The sequence below is a fragment of the Monodelphis domestica genome, chromosome 1 (assembly GCF_027887165.1).
Source record: "Monodelphis domestica isolate mMonDom1 chromosome 1, mMonDom1.pri, whole genome shotgun sequence".
NCBI classification, from domain to species: Eukaryota; Metazoa; Chordata; class Mammalia; order Didelphimorphia; family Didelphidae; genus Monodelphis; species Monodelphis domestica.
In genome coordinates this window covers 740,786,612-740,809,967 of record NC_077227.1, presented here as the reverse complement: position 1 = coordinate 740,809,967, position 23,356 = coordinate 740,786,612, and the positions used below count along the sequence as shown (strand labels likewise).

At 39.4% G+C, this 23,356-nt stretch overlaps 1 protein-coding gene across 1 annotated transcript in view; it reads right to left on the bottom strand.

Moving 5' to 3' along the window:
* Nucleotides 1–23,356, bottom strand: part of ADAM28 (ADAM metallopeptidase domain 28) — a 118,278-nt gene that overhangs the window by 58,670 nt on the left and 36,252 nt on the right. The window contains exons 3-7 of the mRNA XM_007477825.3: nucleotides 22,211–22,287; nucleotides 17,084–17,162; nucleotides 14,137–14,213; nucleotides 2,966–3,161; nucleotides 521–583 (exon numbers count right to left, since the gene is read on the bottom strand). Coding sequence (XP_007477887.1) covers nucleotides 521–583; nucleotides 2,966–3,161; nucleotides 14,137–14,213; nucleotides 17,084–17,162; nucleotides 22,211–22,287 — 492 coding nt within the window. The remainder of the gene's footprint in view (nucleotides 1–520; nucleotides 584–2,965; nucleotides 3,162–14,136; nucleotides 14,214–17,083; nucleotides 17,163–22,210; nucleotides 22,288–23,356) is intronic.

Here is a 23,356-nt window from a genome sequence, read left to right as displayed (position 1 = left end):
AGCTACCTCTCTGTTTACACATATGTACACTGACATATACACATACATATAAGCTACATATATGCTTAAGTGTATATACTATAGTCTTTATACAGTATATGAATCATGTATAGACATATATACATGTACATGTCTATGCATGTATATATATATATTTACATATATGAGAGTTTAGGTATGTAAGAGAAAATTTGAATTCATGGCTTTGGAGGCCATTGCAGCTGAAAAATCAAACAAGAGAAAGAGATCAGGCAAATAAAGACAATGAGAAATATAAAGTCAATGGAATAAGAAAATGAGAATTCAAGATTCAGCCAACAGTTTTCCCTAGTCCCAAAGATGATGCAAAAGGAAGTCTACCCACTGCAGGCTATCAGCTTCTTGTTCAAGCTTGCCTTTATCTCCTTAAAACAATCAGTGCCTGGGTGGCCAACAGAACCATTACTCCTTTCAACTAAGCCAAGTAATCCCTTTTTCTACAGGGGGATTAAGGGGAACTTTGCCTTATCTGAATACTCACCACTTTATTGTCCAGGACCAAATAGTATTCGATATATTTCTTTTGATTCATGTCTTCTTGTTTCTAACAAGAGATATAAGGAGGAAGTCATTAATACACCTTCTTTCATTCCAGGGTGCTGATAGCACCACCTGCCCCTAGTTACAATTCCACAATACAGTGCAATGGGCATGTTCTTTTATACACGGCATCTCCAAGTTTCCATAGAAGCAACAAAATGGAGACCAGACCTTCTCTCTTATCCCCTGATGTCTCAGAACTTTACCAAATAGAAAGAATGTTCCTATATGAAGCAACTTCAGCTGTCCCACCATTATCTAGGACACCCAGAATGCAAAAGGATGCTAAGAAAAGCCAACAAACATGAACTGATGCTCACTAGCTATAGGTTCATTCATTATCTCTGCCTTTTTCCTCTCTCCCTGTAGTGAGACACACTAGCAGACCAAAAGACAAGACACAAGTTTATTAAAAACAACAGAAGCCCATCCCCACACCCCAGCCCTTCTCCTTCTTTCCAGCATTATAGACTTTGGAGGATTGCCCCGGCCCTTATTGACAGCCAGCATGGCAAAGGCTTTCTGAGGGTATCAAACTGAAAACACTAATCTTGCAAAGCTCCAAAGTACTGGACTGGGGCCAAGCTAAAGAGCTAAGGAACAGAGAGAGTGGGACAGGAGGGAGGGGCCTATGCACCAAGCCTAGGAAAAGGGCACAGCATCTGGCTGGTGCCAGTTCTGACCACCCAAAAGTAACATATATTCCACATTAAGATATGAATAGAGCATATAATGTGTACGTTCATATATACATATAAACAGTCCATATTCCACCATATAAGACACAGATATATAAGCACAATCTGTAGTGCATTTGGATAGAATTTGCTTTATATTGTATATCCATCCTCTAATGGTCAGTCAAACTAACTATAGAGAGACTCTTCACTCTACCTGTCCTCCCTCCTCTTTCCTGTCCCTTAAGGGGGGGAAAGAATTTCAATATATCATAGAATCAGGGCTGAAAAGAAATCTCAAAGGTTGTTTAGTCAAATCCCATCTTTTTTCAAATCCCATTTTTTATATATATTATATACAATATATTGTAATAGTGTCATGCTATTGGAGTAAGATCCTCCAACTCCAATCCAATCATTCTATCTTCTTATGTGGAATGCACCTAATTTTCTCAGTATCATTATTCTCAATAATCCCCCAACAGTCAATATTACTGATTGTTCCTTCTTCCACCATCTTAGCTCCCAGAAGCAGATGACCAATGAGGAAATTTCATATTAATCTGTACTCCTTTTTGACCCCCCAAAACAAACTTTTTAGTTTTAAAGGAAAAGAAAAAGGATGACTTTAAGATTAAAACTGTAAACTTTCTTCTTTCTCTGGTTGAAGTAGAGTGGATACAGGTTCTTTGTCTATCTGTAAACAACCCTTTTGGGTAGTAAAGCAACTTAGTAAGTAAATAGAGACAGGCAGAGAAAAGTGGACATGTCTTCTGGGAGACCATTCTAAATGTTGTTTTACTCATGGCATCCAGAAGATCCACCTCTTGTTTGGACAGATCAGATATCTCCAATTAAAGAGATATTACAATGAAAATAATTGGAGTAGGGTGTGAGAAATTGTTTTCCATTTCCTGTAATAATTACTAGGCAGTAGGGAGAATTACTATATATTGCTCTGTCCAGGATCTGCGTCAGAGATGGCATCTGATCTGCTACTTTTTGCATTTTCTTGGTCTTTAAGAATCTCAAAGACTATCTTCTTTTTAATAGAATTTGATAAATAAATGAAGGAGATAAGGGTTCTTTTCTTGGAAAACCTCATCTGGCAGTTTGGGGAAGGGCTGTCGGGTCTGCTGGACCATCTCTCAATTAGCTATCACCAATTAAATATGTCATGTGCTGCTCAGGGGAGGAGTTGAATAATGAGCTCCCCAAAATGTATATATGTAATTTGACCACAATTAGGATGTCTTGAGCAGTCAGTTAATAAATTAACTTGAAAATAAAAGCGATCATTTTAATCACTACCAGGGGGAGGAATCCTTCAGAATTCCAGTCTATGAAGGTTTGCTGTCTAGCATGGAGCTGCACCCAGATCCCTGGGGAGTTGGCTAAGAGAATGGCTGGCCATATGTGGTTAGCATCTTTTCTTTTTCTGACACATTTCTAATTATTTAATGCATGATTAGATTTCAGCTATGGTCTCCAGAGAAGCTTAATCAAAGCACCAACTATTGACTCTTAAGCTTCAATGGTGACAATCCAATCAGATGAACTGCTGGGTTAGTTAGCATTATGGTTGTCAGTTGTAGGGCCCAGGGCAGCCAGGAAGGCCTGGGTGCATTAGGGTGACCCCTTGAGGACTTTTTTGACTGGCTCCTTTTCTTAATCAAGCATAGGAAAGAGGCAGAAAGCACCACCCTTACCATGGCATTGTTGCCTATCCTCAAAGTCCTCTCCACAAATGGTTCTTCTTCTTCCACCATGTCCACTCCACAGGATGTCTCAGGAGGGTTCTGCTCCTGGCTTTCATATGTGTACAGGGCATGTTCTTGTTCTTCATGCTCTCTTGGCCCCAGTGGCTCGATGAGATAACTTTGTTCCTGATGTTCAAAGAATCCCCTGAAAGACATCAGAGCCAACCAAGCATTTCTCAAATGGTGCTTAATATTTTAAAATGAGATTTTGAATTGAGACTTTTATTTTAAAATTTTAAAATGAGATTCGTGGCCCACTGAGACTACAGAACCTCAGAGCAGAAGGAAACCTCAGCACATCCAACTCATACCTGGAAATGAATCCCTTTAATAGCATAGCCAGCAAATAGGCATTCAGTTGCTTCTCGAAAACCTTTGAGGAGGAACCACCCACTATGTCCCAAGGAAGTCAAGCCATCCATTGAACAAAATTCATTTCCAAGAAGTTTTTTCCTCATATCAAGCCTAAATTTCCTTCATCATATTCTCCCCCCCCCTCCACATTGATCTTAGTTCTGGGCCCAATCAGACTAAAATAAGCCCTTTCTAGAGAATTGCCCTTGAAATACTTGGAAATGACTGCTAAGTCACGTGGCCCTGAACTTCTTCTCTTCTCCTGCATGAATATCACTAATTCCTGTAGACAGTCTCCAAATGCCATAGACTCCAGATGTTCTGGCTTCTCCCAAGTTTGCCAATATCTTTCTCGTGGCTCTGGAAAGAGGAAGGACTTGAAGGAAGCACTTCAGTCAGGTACTTAGGTGAGTATCTCCCTTGACCTCCCTTGACAACTTCATAAGCTTATCCATGTGATCACCAAATTCTCACTTAAGTGCCAGGCCATCCAAAAAGATCCTTCTGGCATTGTCAGACTCACCATGAGACTTACCAGGAAAAGATGGCCATTATCTGGTTTTGACAAGCCTTGACAAATGTTCTACCACATCTTTGAATGTATGGTCTCCCCCTGCTTATCACACAGGCTAAAGAGCTGGGGATCCTTCTGATGTTGGTAGTAGATGGACAAATAGATGCCTCAAGCATCACAGGTTAAGTCTTTCTGCTCAGAATCTTTCTAGGGGGCAGCTGGGTGGCTCAGTTCTCAGTCCCAGGTTCAAAACTGGCCTCAGACACTTCTTATCTATGTGACCCTGGGCAAGTTACTTAATCCCTATTGGCTATCCCTTACAGATCTTCTGCCTTGGAACACAGTATTTATTCTAAGGTGGAAGATAAGGGTTTAAAAAAATAAAAAGAATATTTCTAGATTACGACTCTCCTGACAGACAGGCTCTAAAGAGGCACACCTTGAAGGATATGTCCCTACTTCCATCGAGGCCAGATGTTCTTAACATGAGATCTGTGAATGTGTGTGGATGTTTGTGCATACACATCAATGTATTTCAAAATAAGTGGTTTCTTTTATGCCTTGCAACCATTGCTCATTATTTCTTGGCACCTTGGTACACCAGGTACCTAGTTGGCACAGTGGTGATAGTACTAAGTCTAGAGTCAGAAAGACCTGAGTTCAAGGTCTTTCAGCCTCAGGAACTTACTACTTGCATGATCCTGGGCAAGTCACTTTTCTCTATTTATCTTGGAGAAGAGAAGATGGTGGGGACATGACATAGTAGTTGTTTTCAAGTATTTGAAAGGCAATCCTCTGGAAAGGGGGCGGGTATTTAAACCCCCTAAGGCCATAATTAAGATCAATGGGAGAAGTTAAAGAAGGAAATTTAAGCTTGATATAAGGAAAAATTTCCTGAAAATGAACTTTGCTCAAAAGATGACTCAGCTTCCTTAGGATATACTGGGCTGTGCCTAATCAAAGGTTCTCAAGAAGGGGCTGAATATAGATGTTTCATCATTTATAAAATGAACTGAAGAAGGATATAGAAAACCACTCCTGTATTTTTCCCAAGAAAGGCAAAAATGGGATTATGAAGAATTGGACCCCTTTCAAACATCTTAAAAACAATGAAGGTGACACAATGGATAGAACATGGACCTTGGAGTCAGCCTGAGTTAGAATCTGATCTCAAGAACATTCTTGCTGTGTGATTCTGGTTAAATTATTTAGCCTCTGTTTACCAAAGTATCCTCTTCTGTAAAATGGAAATAACAATACCTGCCTCCCAGGGTTGTTGTTTGCATATGCTATATAAATTATTATAATTTTTAGAAGGGATTCATAGGATTCATCATGTTGCCCCAGGGGTCCCTGATACAAAACAATTTAGGAAGGCCTGGCTTAAATGATCCAGTTTCCTAGAATTTAGGGGGGACCCTCATATTCATTCTTATCTCCAGGTTTACAATGATTCTTTTTCTTCAGGCTATATTTTTCTGTCCTATAAACTCCCAACATAAATCAGGATACCCCCTCTGATACTTTTTTTGCTTTCACATTGAAGCTTTTTTCTCCCTTATTTTTAATTTTTTTAAACACTTTTTCCTTCCATTTTAGAATCAAAAGGCAGAAGATCAGTAAGAGCTAGGCAATGAGAGCTGTGTCCTGTCCAGGATGACACAGCTAAGAAGTATCTTAGGCCATATGTAAACATAGAGCCACAGAGCACTTAATCCACTGAGTCACCTAGTTGCCACTTCTTTTTTTTTCTATAAAAATATCTTCACCCCTGATTATGTGGATAGGCATTTTGAGGTCCCTTCACTTTCTCTTCAAGGAAAGGAACTAGCTTTGGTTTGAATATAGATAGCAATTATTTCTTTTGGGGATTGTTACAAATTTTTCTCTGTACCCAGCACATAGGAGATCCTTATTCCTTGGTGTCTTGCTAGTAGCTCTTCTAGCCAACCCTGGCCATCTTCCTAAAATGATAAATTCTTTCCTGTCTTCTGTACATTCTTGATAGAGTTTCCCTAATGAAGCCTCCTCGAGTCTTGTTAATGTAGGAAAGCAATCAGTGAAGCACTTTGGAAGTTGGTTTATTTTTCTTTACTTGCACTGTGTAACTGACTGCAATTTATACCACTTTTCACATCCCAGTCATCAATGGTGTCATGCTATTGCTTATCTACTTTGACCACACATCTTGCCATTGTTTGAGTTACTTATTATGTTAAACATTTTTAAATGGTGGGGTTTTAGCATCCATAGTTTGTACTCCATTGCCAGGAAAACATTTATTCAAACATACTAATACCTACAATTGAGTTGATCTACGTACTCTCTCTGCTGATTCAAACCAAGTGCAAAGACAGGAATTTCTAAAGACATGGGTAGATGAACAGCAAATTGATTATTTGCCTTGTGGATCAATGAGGATGCATAAGGAACTCACCAGCTAAAAAGTCAAGGGCAGGGGATGTAAGATGCAAAAAAAAAAGTGGCACAACTCTAGAAAAGTGGAATTTTGAGCACTAAAAACTAAGATTAACTGAGGCTGGCAAAGAATACTAAGAACAACAATAAAAATCTATGTTCCCTTCAAAAATACTAAGGAAAAAGTAGATAACTTAAAAATGGACCAGATAGCTTCTTGGAATGGATAAAGAGAAATATAGGATATTCTTTTGAATGTCTATTTTCTCTGTCCAAAACAAGATTTTTTGGACTGAAAAGAACTGGAGAAAATTTTAAACCACCATTTTAAAATGGAGAAAATTGTTAATAGAAAGTTTTATTTATGAGACAACTGTAGAGATAGCAAAGGAGCACCTTCCTTCAGTGGATGGAGCCAAGACAACCTGGAAGATATATCCTGAGTTGCTGTCAGGAATCTTTAAAAACAGGAACAAACAAACAAAAACACTTCAGGATTAGAGAAGTGCCAGTGATAAAATGCCCAAACTATGAAAAATGGTGTTGTACCAATTATAAACCAGACTTTGATTCCTAGAAAATTATTAGCCTTTTTGTTCTCTTTCAAGTCTAAACTTTGACATTCCTACCTTTTCTCTCCAATTTAATAATTCACATCATCCCCTATCAATCTTCTGTTAGAAGAAAGGTTAGTGAATATCTAGAGAAAGAAGTGGTAATCCCAACCAATATGACTTAACCAATAGGAATTCAGACCAGCAGAACTGGACTTCCTTATTTGACAAGATTTCTAGGTTAGTAATTCCAAAGAATGCTATAGATGCACTGAACCATTTAGATGTTACAGAGTATTTGACCAAGCCACATAAATTATTCCTTTTTGACAATATAGAGAACTAAATGTTGGCTAAACAATAGCATAGATAGGTAGATTTGGAACTGATTGAATGGCCAGCTCCAAAAGGAAATCATTCATGATTCATTCTCAACTTGTAAGGAAGTCCCCCATGGAGTAGTGCTTGGTGTGTTGTTGTTTACCATCTAAATTCATGAATCAGATAAAGATCATTGGTCTAATTTTCAGAATATACAAAGCTGTCAAAGAGAGTGGAATAGAACCATGATCCCCAAATATCTCTGTTGGAGTGAATCTAATATGGCAACATTAAATAGGGATAACTATCAGGTATGACCCCTGGCTTCAGATAGTCAAATATTTTAGGTTGAAGATGATGGGGGTGAGCATGAATGGCATCCTGAATTCATCTGTAAGAAAGAATGCACTAAATGCATGGAGTGTATACTATTGAAAAGCATACTATACATATACATATACATAGTATACATGGAGTGTATACTATTAAAAAGCATAGCAGCAGAAGATGCAACCTTAAATTCTGAGATGAAGTTAATGCATTTGGAAGATTTAGAGAATTAAAAAAATGAAGAAATGGAATATGACTAAAAAGGAAGTCTGAAGTATGATGCCACTAGAAATCCACTGGAATGTGAGGGCAGAGCCTAGTTTTTCCTTTCTGTATCCGCAGAATTTAATATAATGGTTGACTTAAATGTTTATTGATTAATTGATTTTAAAGAGCTTTAAATATCATTATGAAAAGATTATGTTTTTTCCCTAACAAAGCAATTTGGGAACTGATCAAAATCCTATATATGACTATATTTATGAAGAAAATTATCTCCTCCTGTTAAAGGGAATTTTGGAAGGAAGCAAGGAAACAGAGTGGAAACAGAAATTGGATGGAATGCAACAGACCAGGGAGCACAAAGATAGACCTTAGAATCTTTTGCTTCCTCCCAAAATTCCCTTTGACACTCTATAGGCTAATTCAAGATATGTATAAGTCACTGGAAATATGAGAAGGGAGGTCAAGAAAGAGGTTAAGGCTGGATTAGTAAATCTGGGAATCATTTGCATAAAGATGATAATGGAATCCATAGAAGCTGATGAGATTGCAAATTGAAATGGAATAGAAGGCGAAGAAAATCAAGGAGAGACATCCAGGGTTAGCAGGAGCAACTTAAAGATCAAACAAAAGAGATTGAAGAATAGTCATAATGGATAGGAGAACCAGGAAGGAGTAGTGTCTCAAAAGCCTATAGAGAAAAGACGATGATTAAAAGAATGAAAGGAGCCAGAAGACCTAGAAGGATGAAAATAGAGAAAGGGACAATGGATTTAGCAATTAAGAGATCAATGGCAACTTTAGAAATAGTAGTTTCTGTTGAATGATGAGATAGGAAGTCTGACTGCAGAAAGATAAGATAATGGAAAGAAAGACTAAATCTATTTCTTTAGACATTTACCTAAATTAGTCTCTTTATATTCACTGTTCCCAAGTCTGTCCTCTTGGGTTAAAAGGAATAAGTCTAATCCATGTTCACTTTCTTCTGTGTTCCTATAAGTTTCAGAGCAAAGAGCCAGACAAATCATTCTTCCACTATAGCCCTTCAAATAATTAGTGTCACAGAATTATCTATCCAAAGATGGAAAGGACCTTTGATATTATCTAGCTTAAAGCTCTCTTTTTCCAAATAAGGAAACTGATATTCAGGAAGACTGTGACTTGTCTAAACCCACACAGGTAAGTCATGATTTGCACCAATGTCCTCTGACAAAAGGTTCAGCATTTACCATATAACTACTTGAAGACCACCATCACACTCCTCCAAAATCCTCAAATCAACTTCCCTGTTTCCTTCAAGAAAATTTCCAATGGCATCATTCTTTATCTTGTCATTTTTCTTTAGCATGTTCCAGCCTGTCAATATCCTTCCATAAATAAAGCAGAAAATATGGGGCAGAGGATTACAAATAGGGTCAGCCTAAAGGAGGATACAGAACAAAGGAGGAAATATATTTGAAACCCTCCTGGATCCCATTTCATTTAAGTTCCAGTGTAACTGAGCTTCTTTTACAAACAGATAAAACAGAATCCAGTCCAAAACATCATTGTTATAGGCAGCTTGCTATATGAAGCTTTTGTAAATAGACAAAAGTATTCCAGCTGTTGCCTATACCTAACATTCCATCTTCCCCTGTAAGTCTTTGTCAGAGTGGGCTGCCATAGCAAGCATTCATGCTCTCATCAACTCTGCCTTAGAGAATGGCCAGCTTCTTTCAAGGTACAGTTCAGGGTTAGACCTCTAAAGGGTTAAGACTAGATTCCCTCTGAGATATCTTTCATCTCTAAAGCATTCATCTGGTTATTCACCCTTTACCCTTACTGAAATGTTTATAGAACAAAGGATATAAAACTAGAAGGGATTTTAGATACCATCAAGTCATTTTTACAGATGAGGAATTTGAGATAGAGAAAAGAAGCTTGACCAAGGTAATACAGCTATTCTGTGATCAAGGCAGGATTTGAACTCATATCTTCCTCATTTTAAACCCAAAGTTTTATCCACTGTACAACTTAGCTGCCTCTGTGACTACACATATAATCTACAGTTACTCATCTTTTTAAATATTGGCCTATGCCTCCTCCTAAAAATGTGAGCTTTTTGAGGGTAGAGATGATTTCATTCATTGTATTAAAATCTTGAATGCCTGGATCCATACATTATACACAGGAGGTGCTTAAGAAATGCTGCTAAAGAAACACAGAAGAAAAACAACTGCTTGAATACATGGGTTGAGGGAATATGGCTGGGGATGTAGACTCTAAATGATCATCCTAATGCAAACACCAACACATGTAAATAGATTTTGATCATGTACACATGTAACACCCAGTAGAATTGCATGTCAGCTATGGGAAGGGTGGTGGGGGGAGGGAGGGAAAAGCATAATTTTTGTAACCAAGAAATAATGTTATAAATTTACTAAATAAATTAATTTAAATTAAAAAAGAAATTCTGCTATACTTGCCCTTTGAACCAGCCATACAACTTCTGGGTTTGTACCCCAAAGAGATAATAAGGGAAAAAACTTGTACAAGAATATTCATAGTTGCCATCTTCATGGTGGTAAAAAATTGGAAAATGAGGGGATGTCCTTGATTGAGGAATGGCTGAACAAATTGTGGTATCTGATGGGAATGGAATACTATTGTGCTGAAAGTAAAGGGTAGAACCAGGAGAGCATTTTACACAGAGACTGATACACCGTGGCACAATTAAATGCAATAGACTTTTCTACTAGCAGTAATGCAATGACCCAGGACAATATTGAGAGACTTATGGGAAAAGAATGCTGTCCACATACAGAGAAAGAACTGTGGGAGTAGAAAAACAGAAGAAAAACATATGATAGATCATGTAGTTCAATGGGTGTATGATTGGGGGTTGGGTGTTAAAAGGTCACTCTTGCAAGTATGAATAATATGGAAATAGATTTTGAACAATAAAACATGTGTAACCCAGTGGAATTGCTTCTCAGCTCTGGGAGAGGGGAGGAAATAGGGGAGTGAAAGAATATGAATCATGTAACCATGGAAAAATATTTTTTAAATGCTGCTATATGGGCTGATTGGCTGGATGGTTGAATGTAAGATCCTTGAGGCTAGCTAGGGTGTGTTGAAGTATCATCTTTGTATTTGCTTAGTCTTTATTAATATTTCATAAATTAATCAAGCATATGATAAATGTTTGTTGAATTCAGTGGAATTAGATGAATCTAGAATCCCATCAGTTTGAGTACTCCCATCACTGGTACTTAGATGATCTTTCATCTTCACCTATGTATTCCCCCATCATGGATGATTGCTTCCCATGTGTTTTTGGGAATTCTATATGGAGAAGATTAAAAGAGTGTGCGAGAGGCCTTCCTCTGACAACCAAGATCCTTCCCTAATTTTGGTTTGGATGCCTTCCTGCCAGTGCTCCTCAATCTGTCAATAATTCATTATAATAGGGTTTTGAGTCAATATACTCATGTCTGCAGTAGTAGGAAGATAAGGAGGGAAAAAAAGGAAAGAAAAAATGGAGGAGGAGATGATGATGATGATGATGATGATGATAGATTTAGGAATTTGGAAGAGACCTTAAAGGACAACTAGTAAAATTCCCTGCAGTTACAGAGGAGAAAACTGGAGTTTATAGAAAGAATCATAGATTCATGTTGTATGGTACCATGAAAACTATTTAATCTATTCCCTCTTATTTTACAGATGAGGAAAATGAAGCATGGAAAGGTTAAATGATTTATCTAGGATCACACAATAAGTGTCCAAATCAGGATTTGAACCCGAGGCACCTAGAACTGAAGTTCCATAACTATAACTCCATGATATCTACTAGGAGAGAAATCATAGATGTTGGTCCGGTGGCAGGATTTGGGGGATTGAAGTCAGGTTAGTAGAAAAATTACAGCTACTCTCACAGTAAGTGAGGTGGTTCAGGGAATAGTGTTGGACCTGGAACCAGGAAGACCTCTGTTCAAATATGGCCTGAGATAATTATTACCTGTGTGACTCTGAGCAATTTATTTAATCTGTCTGCCTCAGTTTACTCAACTATAAAATGGGGATAGCAATAGCACCTACCTCCCATAAAATGAGATAATATTTGTAAAGTGCTTGGCACAGTGTTTGTGGGAAATAGTAGGCACTTAATAAATGCTTTGATTTATTGTTTTCCACTAGAACTTCCAGATTTATATATATTTTACATAGATTCTAGCTTAGTTTCATCTTAGAACAGAGGAAAAAATATAGAGATATGGAACATTAGCCGAGATGATCCTTCAAAGAATTGGATTGTTTGTTATTTCAACAATTACAGTAATTTCAGAGGCTTCCTGCAGAATTTGGCAGAGTTCCCAAATGCAGCCTTTTCCATATGTTCCAAGTAAAACAGAAATTTCACATCAATTTTCCTTTTGAAAATATGTTTTGTTTCTTTAATCTCATTATTCTGGCCATTCCTGACCCCATTCAGAGTTTTGTTGGCAGAGATATTGGAGTTGTTTGCCATTTCCTTCTCCAACTCATTTTACAGATGAGGAAACTGAGGCAAACATGTTTAAATGACTTGTCCAGGGTAACACAGCTAGCATGTGTCTGAGGCCTGATCTGAACTTAAGTCTTCCTGACTCCAAACCCAGTGCTCTATTCTCTGCATCACCTCGCTGCTTCTTCTCAAATAGATGACAACCTCAAATCCACAGCAATGTCAAGCACCCCAGTGATTCCCAGAACACAATCCCATCTAGGACTACTTCTTCAAAATTCCTACCACTTCAATGACTAACAGAGAACCTACAAGACACTGACCACCTGCATCTCTACCTCCAGCTTTTTCACACAACATTTGAGAAGCCAACCTCCCATGACCTGCCTTAGACAGCTGACCTCTTGAAGAATCTTAGGGTCAGACCAGTATAGTGGAAAGATCATTGAGGAGGGGAAGGCATCTGTATGTCCATAGAGAGCACCCTGTGTGCCATCTTTGACACCCGTGCCATAGGTTTGCCATCACTGTCCTATTATATAAAATGCAAGTGAAAGGACTTGAGTCTGAGCTCCAGCTCTACCATTTGCTCCCTAGGCCTCAGTTTCCTCATCTGTAAAGTAAGTCAGATTGGCTTGATCACCTCCAACATTCCTGCTAACTCTTAATCACATCTCCCTGTTCAATTCTAACCAGGCCTGAATATCATCTCACTTTCTTCATCTGGTCCTAAGGCAGAGCATGAAAGAACTCTCAGAAGCCTTGGTCATCAAGCTGTTATAAAAAAGGAAATGGGCCTAGTCTGCTCTGACATGCAATAGTGAGTGGGATAAACACTTCTCTTTTTCAGTACTCACAAATAACAACAGTTGGTCTTCATGTAGCTCCAAGTTTGGCAAATCACTGGCCAGACATTCTCTTATTTTCTTTTCCCTGTACAGACTTTGCCTTTCCTCTCCCCTTTTTTAGACAGTTCAAGGAGCTGAACTTTTGTCTTGTGGAAAAGGGATGGGATTATGATTGGTAAAAGAGGAGGGAAGGCTTATTTCTATCTGATGTAAGGATAAGCTTCCTAGTTATTGGTACTGTCCAAAAGTAACACTGATCTCTCTGGGGAGCTAATGAGCAACCCATCCATGGCAGGCTCTAACCAAACATTCCCAGTTCTTTCAATTGATTCTCAGATGTTCTGGATCCAAGACCCTTCATCAGTCTGGTTCTTCTTCTCTGAACACTCTCCAGGTTGGCTATCCTAGATTAAAGCACCCCAAAATGAATACACAACTCCAGATGAAGTCAGATGAGGACAGAGAGCAGTGGGGTACTCATCACCCTTTTTATAGAATCTAGAGTTGTCTTAATGTGGTTCCAAATTCCTTTTTTTTTCCAGAGGTGGGGGTTAACACATGTCACTCAAATATATTTAGCTTGAAGTCTACTAAGACCTCCTGATCTTTCATCAACATGGGGAATTTCATATGTGGAGTAGTAGGTCATACATTATATCATCTTTTTTTAACCCTTGCCTTCTATCTTAGAATCAATACTGCACATTGGTTTCAAAGAAGCAGAGAGATAAATGTAGGTAAAGGATTTGCCCAGGGTCTCAAAGTTAGGAAATGTCTGAGTCCAAATTTGAAGTAATGACCTCCTATCTCTAAGTCTGACTCTCACACCACTGAGTCACCCAGCTGACCCCCATTATATCATCTTTATTAATGGATTAGAGCACTGGGACTTCTCATGAAGATTTGACTAGTCCGTATCAAAGGCATGTCTAGAAACCAAGTTCCTCTAACTCCAACACTGACCCTCTTGCACTATGGTGCATGGCCTCCAAATAGAATTTTTTAATGGGACACAGAAAAGCTCATTTCTCCTTCTCAGATTTATTCCTTAACCACTGTAGAGAACTCACCTTAGACCCTGGCAGGTGCTCACGCTGGCTGTAGACATCTCTTCATTTAGTATATGTCCCTGGTAATAGCAATTTTCCTGGGGGGAAAGAGAGAAAGAAAGCAAGAAAGCAAAGGAGATTCTAGTAGGGCCCACTCATTCTTACATAGGAGGAAACTGGGATTTGGAAACAAAAATAAAATGAGGACAAAATGCTTGCATAGCCAAAAATTAAAAATAAATGTAAATAACACAGGTTTTGCTTTATTTCTTGATAACCTTCAGTTAGTCAGTCTGTCTGTCTCTCTTCCTCTCTCTCACTGCCTCTCTGTCTTTTCTGTCTCTATCTCTGTCTCTGTCTCTGTCTCTTTCTCTGTCTCTGCCTCTGTAATAGTTAAAATAGTTGAGGCCATAAACTGTAGTGATTAAAATAGTGGAAGACTTAGATCGTAGTAGATAAAAGAGTGAATGAGTAAATTGTGACCACAGAAAATATGTTTTCACTACAGTGTCTTGTTTTTAAATCAATATATAAGGTGGTCACCAGGGAAATATTCCCAATTATGAAATATACCCAAGTCAACTGGTTTTTATAGAGATTTTAATTAATTAATACAATGAGGAATTAAAGAAAGAGAGAGAGAATAAGAAAGGAATAAATATGAAGGGCCTTAAGCCAACATGGCCTAGACCTGAGTGTTAAGAGAGAGATCAGTCAGTCCTTAATCACTCACCACAAGATCTGTCCAAGCAAGGATTCAGAGGGACAGAGTCTCCTCAGAGGGAGTTCCAGCCAGAGTCAGTCTCCTTCAGACTGTCTTCAGAGCCTCCTTAGAGACTCTTCTTTCTTAGGAGACTGTCATCTCCTTATATAGGGAATTTTCTCCTATGTCACCTCCCCTAAGTTCTCCCATCTACCAATCACAGTAGATGTTTTTCAAAGGACATTCCATTCTTAGTTCACACCTGAGTAAATTAATCTTTTGAGTAATTCACACCTGAGTAGACTAGAATCTCTGAGTAAGTTTTTACCTCTTTGCTCCTTGTAAATTCACAAGTTGCCTGACCTTTATAGGTACTTAGCACCTTTTTGTATTATATCCAAAAATAGGCATGGCTTTAAGAATTTTTTGTCTTACTATAAATATGAGTTTAAGGATTTTTCATTGTTCAGCAAAGTTTACAACTTTATCTTCCCCTAGGGCAGACTTAAGTAGGCCTGGAGTAGAGGTCTCACATTCCTGATCTAAGTACCTTCACTGCCCAAATGGAGAATGGTCCCAATGGGGAATGGTTCCAATGGGGGATGCTCTTAACCCAACCTTACGAAGTAGGGTCTGGGAATTTTTTAAGGTTTACAATCCTAACCTTATGAAGTAGGGTTTGAGAATTTTTAAGGTTCACACCTCTCTCTCTCTCTCTCTCTCTCTCTCTCTCTCTCTCTCTCTCTCTCTCTCTCTCTCTCTCTCTCTCTTTCTGCCCCCTCCCTCTTTCTCCCTCTTTGTCTATCTATTCTCTTCCCCCTTCCACCCTCTCTCTATCACTGTCTCTAACACACACACACACACACACACACACACACACACACACAGGCAAACACCCATGATGTTTCCTGGACTGCTGCCCAACACCTACTCCTTAGTCTCGGTGATAAGGCTGGATAATGGCTTCAAGAATCAACTCCCAAATGGTAAGGGCTCTTCTCCACTGAAATAGAGGTACCCTTTACCCTTTGTTAATTACTCAATTAGCTAATCTTCAGAGAAGATGCCAAGCATAGTAAGAATCGAAATGGTTTCATTTCCATATCTCCAACTCCTAGGACTGTGCTTAGTATATAATCAGCGCTTAATCAATACTGTCTGGTTGAATACTTAATAGATTGGTAGAGGACTAATTTTAAAATCAAGAAGTTCTGGGTTCCAGTCCTCTTTATTAGACATAGTAGTTGGGTGATCTTGGTCAAGTAACTTCTCAGTCCCAAGAAATTGTCTAAGACAGTTCATTACATGGAAGTTGCTACTGCCTATCAGGGGAGGAAGTTTCCACACAGGATATTTGGCAGAGAAAGACTAAGGGAGGGGTTGAGGGAGGGACAGAGGGATAAAGGAAGGAAGGAAGGGACTGAGGGTGGGACAGAAGGAGAAAGGGAAGGATTGTGAATAGAGTTATAGGGGAGTAGGTTGACCAACCCTTTCTAAGAGCAATGAAATTATTGGTTTGATTGAGATTCCAGAAATGGAAGAGTGGATATAAGTTGAAGGTATGTGCACTCCAGCCTGGTGGCTGAAGAGAAGCTGACTGGAGAGCAAAGATAAAGCATGGCTCAAGCTGATTTAGACATGGTGAGCCATGTGGGTCATTTTTATGTTTTTATTGTTAGACCATAGTTTATGGAAAGCTTCTACGCAAGGTCACTTATATGTCATAATCCCCAGTAGAATGTAAACTCCAAAAGGAGAGGTAGCCATTTTCTCTTTGTATCCTCAGTGCTTAGGACCAACTAGGTCCAATACAGAATGAGAGCTCCAAAGTTTGCTTAATTGTATATCTAGAAGTCCAGCAAAGTTTCTGGTACTTGGAGGTAAGGGCAAAACCCATTTAAACAATTATCTGCAACTTATACTCCTAGGAAGTTGCCTGGGACACTGAGAGGATGACCAACTTGTCCAGGATCATACAGTTAGTATCTGTCAAAAGCAGAACTGGAACCCAGATTGTCTAAGTTCTTAGGACAGCTGTCTGCTCACAATGCCAAGTCATCTCTCACTTGGCACATAACTGGTTCTCACTAAATGCTTTTTGAACAAATCAATGAATCATCACCACTACCACCATCATCAATATATCAAACTGAGATATATATCATCCAAAATATATCATCCAGTGAGAATGAATCCCCGTGCCTATCTCTGAAACAGTTTGACTTGAATGAATCCCAGATCCATTAAGACTCAATGATACTCTACCATGATTTGAGGACTTGTCGTGACTGCCTCACCCGTGGATGAATAACGAACTTCCACATAATCTGGGGACAGGAGGTCCCTAAAGAAAGGACAAGGGCAAAGGTTACTGAGGCTTATTAGAAAGGCAAGATGTCAATACTAAGAGTAATAAACAAGTCACATGCATTAAACATTTTCTTTAGGGGAAAAATAAAACAAAATTTTAAGGAAGTGGTTTGTAGCCATTACTGTTTTTGCTAGACTTGTGATTTTATTGGTTTAAGAAACTCCCAGTGAGAAAACAATGCAGATGGATACTTTTCTCTGACCTATAGTCTTAGTATGGAGACTGGGGCAGTAAAGGAAGGATCACAGAGGTACTAAGTGTTAGAGCTGAGATCTAAGCCCACTTCTCTTGATTTCCAGTTTGGTGCTCATTCTACTCCTCCTGAGGAATGGACACAAAGAGAACCATTGTAGATGTTGTCCTGTCATGTGTGAAGAGGGATTTGAGTGTTTTGATTGAATCCAGAAGATGTTGCTAATAATATGGAAGGGTCAATCCATCCATCTTCCAGGCAATCTGCATGCCCTGATGAAGCACCAACTGCCTACCAGGCACTGTGATAAACAACAGGAAATGGAAACAAAACCCAAAACATTCAGGGAGCTTATATTCTAATGGATATCCTAGTATAGTGATGGTGAACCTTTTAGAGATGGTGTACCACGTCCACCCCCACCTCACTCCAAAGACCAAGGATCCTTCCTAGAGACTATGTGTTGTGTCCCACCCCCCGTTACCCTACACAGGGCACAGAGAAAGCACTCCCATTTTGCTGCTGGGCAGAGGGTGAAGTGAGGAATGTCCTTTGCAAATGTAGGTAGGAAGAGAGGAGTGGCCTGAGCACTCTACACTCTGTGTTCTCTAGCTCTGCTGTTTGTGGGGCACCCAACTTACCTACTGTGTGTTCCCATTGGACTGCTGGGCAGAGGGACAGGTGATGTGAAAAAAATGTCATCAGGAACAGTAGAGACGGGGAAGGGAGCATTAACACCCAAGTTCCTCTGACTTTCTAGTAACAAACTCTGGGGGAGAAGGGGAAGGCATCTGTATGTCCATAGGGAGCACCCAGTGTGCCATCTTTGACACCCATGCCATAGGTTCACCATCACTGTCCTAGTATATGAAATGCTTTGCATAATGAAATGGTTAGACTAGATGACCTCTAGATCCTTTATAAATTTAAACTCATATTCTTTTGATTCTACATTTCACAGAGAGGCAAATTGGTTTAGATTCAACATAAAGAACATTTCCCTTCACTAGGAGCTCTGCCCAATAGTAGCTGATTGCCTCAGGAGTAGTGAACTCCCTCTTACTAGTGATTTTGAAGTAGAGATTGGTTGACCACTTGTCAACAAAGGTTCCAATATCTATTAATGTATTGGTTGGACTCAATGGCACCTTGGTCCTTTCCAGTGTTGAGACTTTGTATGCCTCAAAAATCAATGGATATAAAACCCATGGCAAGAGAATTGGAAAGGTGAAACCAATTCCCACAGAAGTGAAGTGACTTGTCCAAGGTTAACAGGGTGGTAAATTGAAGTAGTCAAATAGCACAAACAAGGTAACCCTGAACTTGTAATCAGGAAGAGCTGAGTTAAAATCTGGCCTCAGTTATCATGTGATTCTGGGCAAGTCATGCCCCCTCTATCTGTCTCAGTTTCCTCATCTATAAAATGAGCATAATCGTATCACCTGCTTCCTAGGGTTATTGTGAGGATCAAATGAGATCATGTTTATAAAGCCCTTCATACACCTTCAAGTATGATCTAAATACTACTTATTATTAGGAGCCTTTCTGATATGTGACTTACCCTGAGCATCTGTACACCCACAATACACATATATACATATATGCATCTATGTATATATGTATATACCCAATACACATCTATATACATGTCTACATACTATATACACACAATACATAAATATAAATATATGTATATATACACAAACATACACACACTTATATACATTCCTCATCTATAAATTACAAGTAAATGTACTTCAATGAGCTGCCTCATGGGGTTATTGAAAGACAAGTTCTTTATCAACCTGCAAAGGCTACAGAAACACTGAGTTTTGATTAATTTTCCTGAGTTTCAGCTTCCCCATGTAGTAAGAATCAGAATCATAATAGCTAACATTTATATAGCACTTAGCATGAGCCAGGCACTGCATTAAGTACTTTAAAATTTATTTATTATCTCCTTTGATCCCCATAACAGAGGGGGAACTTGTTGTTATTATTAGCCTCACTGTACTGGTGATGAGACAACTAAGGCAACAGAGTTTAAGTGACTTGCCAAGGTCACATGGCTAGTAAGTGTCTGAGGCTAGATTTGAACTTAGGTCTTCTTGAATCCAGGTGCATTGCTTTGGCCAGTATGCCTACTAGCTGACTTCTCTGTTACAGGTCTATCCCATCTACAGTATCTCAAAGAGTTGATTTGAAGATGGATATGCCAAAGCCAATGATCTTCTAGTTAGGCTGATCAAGAATTTGGTATGTGCCAAGAACTGTGCTAATAGAGTCCTCATTGGATCTGGGTCTTAATCCAGGACTTTGAACACCTTTGAGTCATCAGTGAAAGATATAAAGGAAAGGGGAAAGGAAAGGAAAGGAAAGGAAAGGAAAGGAAAGGAAAGGAAAGGAAAGGAAAGGAAAAGGAAAGGAAAGGAAAGGAAAGGAAAGGAAAGGAAAGGAAAGGAAAGGAAAGGAAAGGAAAGGAAAGGAAAGGAAAGGAAAGGAAAGGAAAGGAAAGGAAAGGAAAGGAAAGGAAAGGAAAGGAAAGGAAAGGAAAGGAAAGGAAAGGAAAGGAAATCAATATTTATAGAGGACTGCTATGTGTTTTAAAAAAAATCAAACCTTCTTGCTATTGTTATTTAAGGTATATTGGGGCATATTGATTTCAGATGTCCACCCAATTGATCAAATAACCAAAGGGGACAGTTCAAAGAGGACATGTTAAGAAAAAGTTAAGAAAAAGATGTTTATGGATTTCCAAAAATTTTATAAAGAATAAATTTTTCCCGATAAAACTAATAGGGTATCAGGCTATCAACTGACCAAGAATTGCTCGTGTCTCTGGAGGCCTTCAAAAAGCTGCATTGGAGGCAGTTGAGTAGCTCAATGGACTGAGAGCCAGGCCTAGAGATGAGAGGCCCTGGGTTCAAATCTGACCTCAGACACTTCCTAGCGGTATGACCCTGAGACAGTCACTTCACCCCCATTTCATAGCCTTTACCACTCTTCTGCCTTGGAACCAATACATGGTATTGACTGTAATGTGAAAGGTAAGGGGTTAAAAAAAGCTGAGCTCACTAGTCTTGTGGCCAAGTGAGGGACATTTTGGGAGGGATGTAGCTCTGTAGAGTGGAATCCTGGGACTCTGCCAAAGGTCAGTCCATCATCCATGACTTTTGATTAGATATAGAAACCTGGGAAGCAGTTCCTTGGAGTGTGATTCCTAGCAGCAAGGAAGAGCTCTACTCATGGGGTCCAGTGAGAATTAGTGCTTGAGTTGAACATCAGAGAGAAGGACCAGGGAAGAAATTTGTGAGACTTACCTAAAAAAGATTTTGTACTTATGGAGAGGTGGGATGAGGAAACCAGAAGTGAAAGGACCCTGGGGTCCCAGAGTACAGGAGACTTTAGTTGCCTTTGCCACATGTGTTCTCTATATATGTGTCTCATAGCAGTAAGCTGTGCTCTCTCTCTTTTTTCTTTTTAATCCTTAACATCAACATCTGCCTTAGAATCTATATTAAGTAGTGATCCAAGGCAGAAGAGAAGTAATGGCTAGGCCACTGGGGATAAGTGACTTGAAGTATCTGAGGCTAGATTTGAACCCAGGACCTCCCATATCCAGGCTTATTTACCTATTGTGCCTACTTCTACCACACATGATATAGGCAGTTGTGACAGACAGATTGTACTTTAGTTGTCCTTTGTCGGGGTGGGGAAAGGAATAGGACTAGCTATTGTGCTTACTGTCTTCATAAATATCTTTCCTATGAGCTATTGTTTTCCTGCTGGCTGGTTATTAATAACATCTAATATTTATAGAGCACTTTAGAGTTGGCAAAGTGCTTTACAAATATCTCTTTGGTGTCCTCACAATCACGGTGAAGTAGGTGCTTTTAATATCCCCATTTTCCAAATGAGGGGATAAAGTCAGACATAGGTCAAGTGATCTGTCCACAGTCAAGCAGACAGCAAGTGCCTAATCAGGATTTGAACTCATGTTATCCTGTTTCCAAATCTATCCACGGAACCACCTATTTGTCTCTACATCACTACGGTTCTCAGGATACAGTGTTAAGGTGGTGGTGTACACACTGTTTCCTCTTGAACCCTCAGTCATGTCTGTCCCCTGAATGACCCAAAGCTCAGGTGTGACTGTCACTTTGTAAGAAAGCTCCTGGTAGTGATGCTGGAGAAGTCAAGATGGAGAATGAACTGAGGGAAAGAGCACTGTGAGCTAAGAAGACCAGCTGCCCAGACAGCTCAGAAGACAGTCTCCTCTTTCATCAAAGACAGATTAATAGGGGGCAGCTGGGTGGCTCAGTAAATTGAGAGCCAGGCCTAAATATGGGATATCTTGGGTTCAAATCTGGCCTCAGACACTTCCCAGCTGTGTGACCCTGGCAAGTCACTTGATCCCCATTGCTTAGCCCTTACCTCTCTTCTGCCTTAGAGCCAATACACTGTATTGATTCTAGGACTGAAGGTAAAGGTTAAAAATAAAAAAGAGAGATGAAGACAGACTCTCCCTATCTTTCTAACATCTTCACTGAGATAAAAGCTAATGGGAACTGAATATTAGCTCCTGGAAGCTTTGAACCCCCAGTGCCTTGCTAGTAAAGCTCCTCCTTACTACGTGTTGTGGATGGAGTGATACTAAACATGAATGGGAGTAAGTCTAGCAGGAACTACTAATGAGCATGACTTTGTCATGTTTGTGTCCATGGCAACCACCCCATTAGTGCCCCCTCGCTGAGTAGCTTAGGTGTGAACTGCCCACATGATCCAGCCTGCTGGGACAGACATTGGAGGCACCATCTGAAGGACTTACTTGTTTTTTTCCAAATGAAGGATCACAGTCTTTCCCTTCAAATCTATTTCATACTGCACCCGGTCTTCATACTTCTCCTGTAAATATTCACAGACATTAGAATGGCAAGGATCAAGCATCCTCTCCACAGTTCCTTTGTGCCAGTACACATTGGCTATTCTTTTAAACCCTCACCTTCCAGCTTAGAACCTCTACAGTGTATTGGTTCCAAGGCAGAACAGCAGCAAGAACTAGACAGTTGGGGGGCAGGTACATCTGGGTAGCTCTAGGCTCAAATCTGGCCTCAGATACTTCCCAGATGTATTACCCTGGGCAAGTCACTTAACCCCCATTGACTAGCCCTTACCACTCTTCTGCCTTGGAACAAAACAGAGTATTGATTCCAAGATGGAAGGTAAGAGTTTAAAAAAAACTAGGCAGTGGAGGGTTAAGTGACTTGTCCAAGGTCACATAGAGTCCCCACTGACTATCATCAGTCACCCAGACCATGGAAGACAAAGCAAATAGGTGAGCAGAGAATCCCCTGAATGGCAAATGATGCATGTGCCTTTCAAAGGAAAAGGACAAAGAATGAGCAGACCTGAAATATGGTCCAGGAGTGATCAGAAGAAAAGAGATAACCAGGTGCAAATCATCATTGAGAAAATGTGGACAAACCAGTTTCTCATGCAGGAGACTCAGGAGAGTCAAATCATTAACTATGCAATGTGGTCATTTACACCCTGGAAATTAGCACACATTACAAATAGAGATTTGATTTATTTGTTTATTGATGGTATAAATTGAAGTGGAAAATATTAATTAAAATAGTAACAATGCAAATTAAACTTTTTAAATGTTATATAGGCAAACTCTTTTTGGAAAGCCAGTTGTTAAACATTTAACCATCACAGCCTTGTGTTCATTCCATACTTGTGGTATCATACAGAAAGAGAAAATGGAGATGAAGGTGGATATAGAGGTAACTAGAAAAGTCATAGCTGTCATTAGAGGTAGAGATTGAGTTTAGTGGTTGGTATAGATGGAGATGGAGAGAGTCATTGACATGGACTTGGACAAGACAAGAATTTATTAAGTTCCCATTAGGATATTTAGCTTGGTGGCACAGTGAATAGAGCATAGGGCCTGGGGTCAGGAAGACCTGAG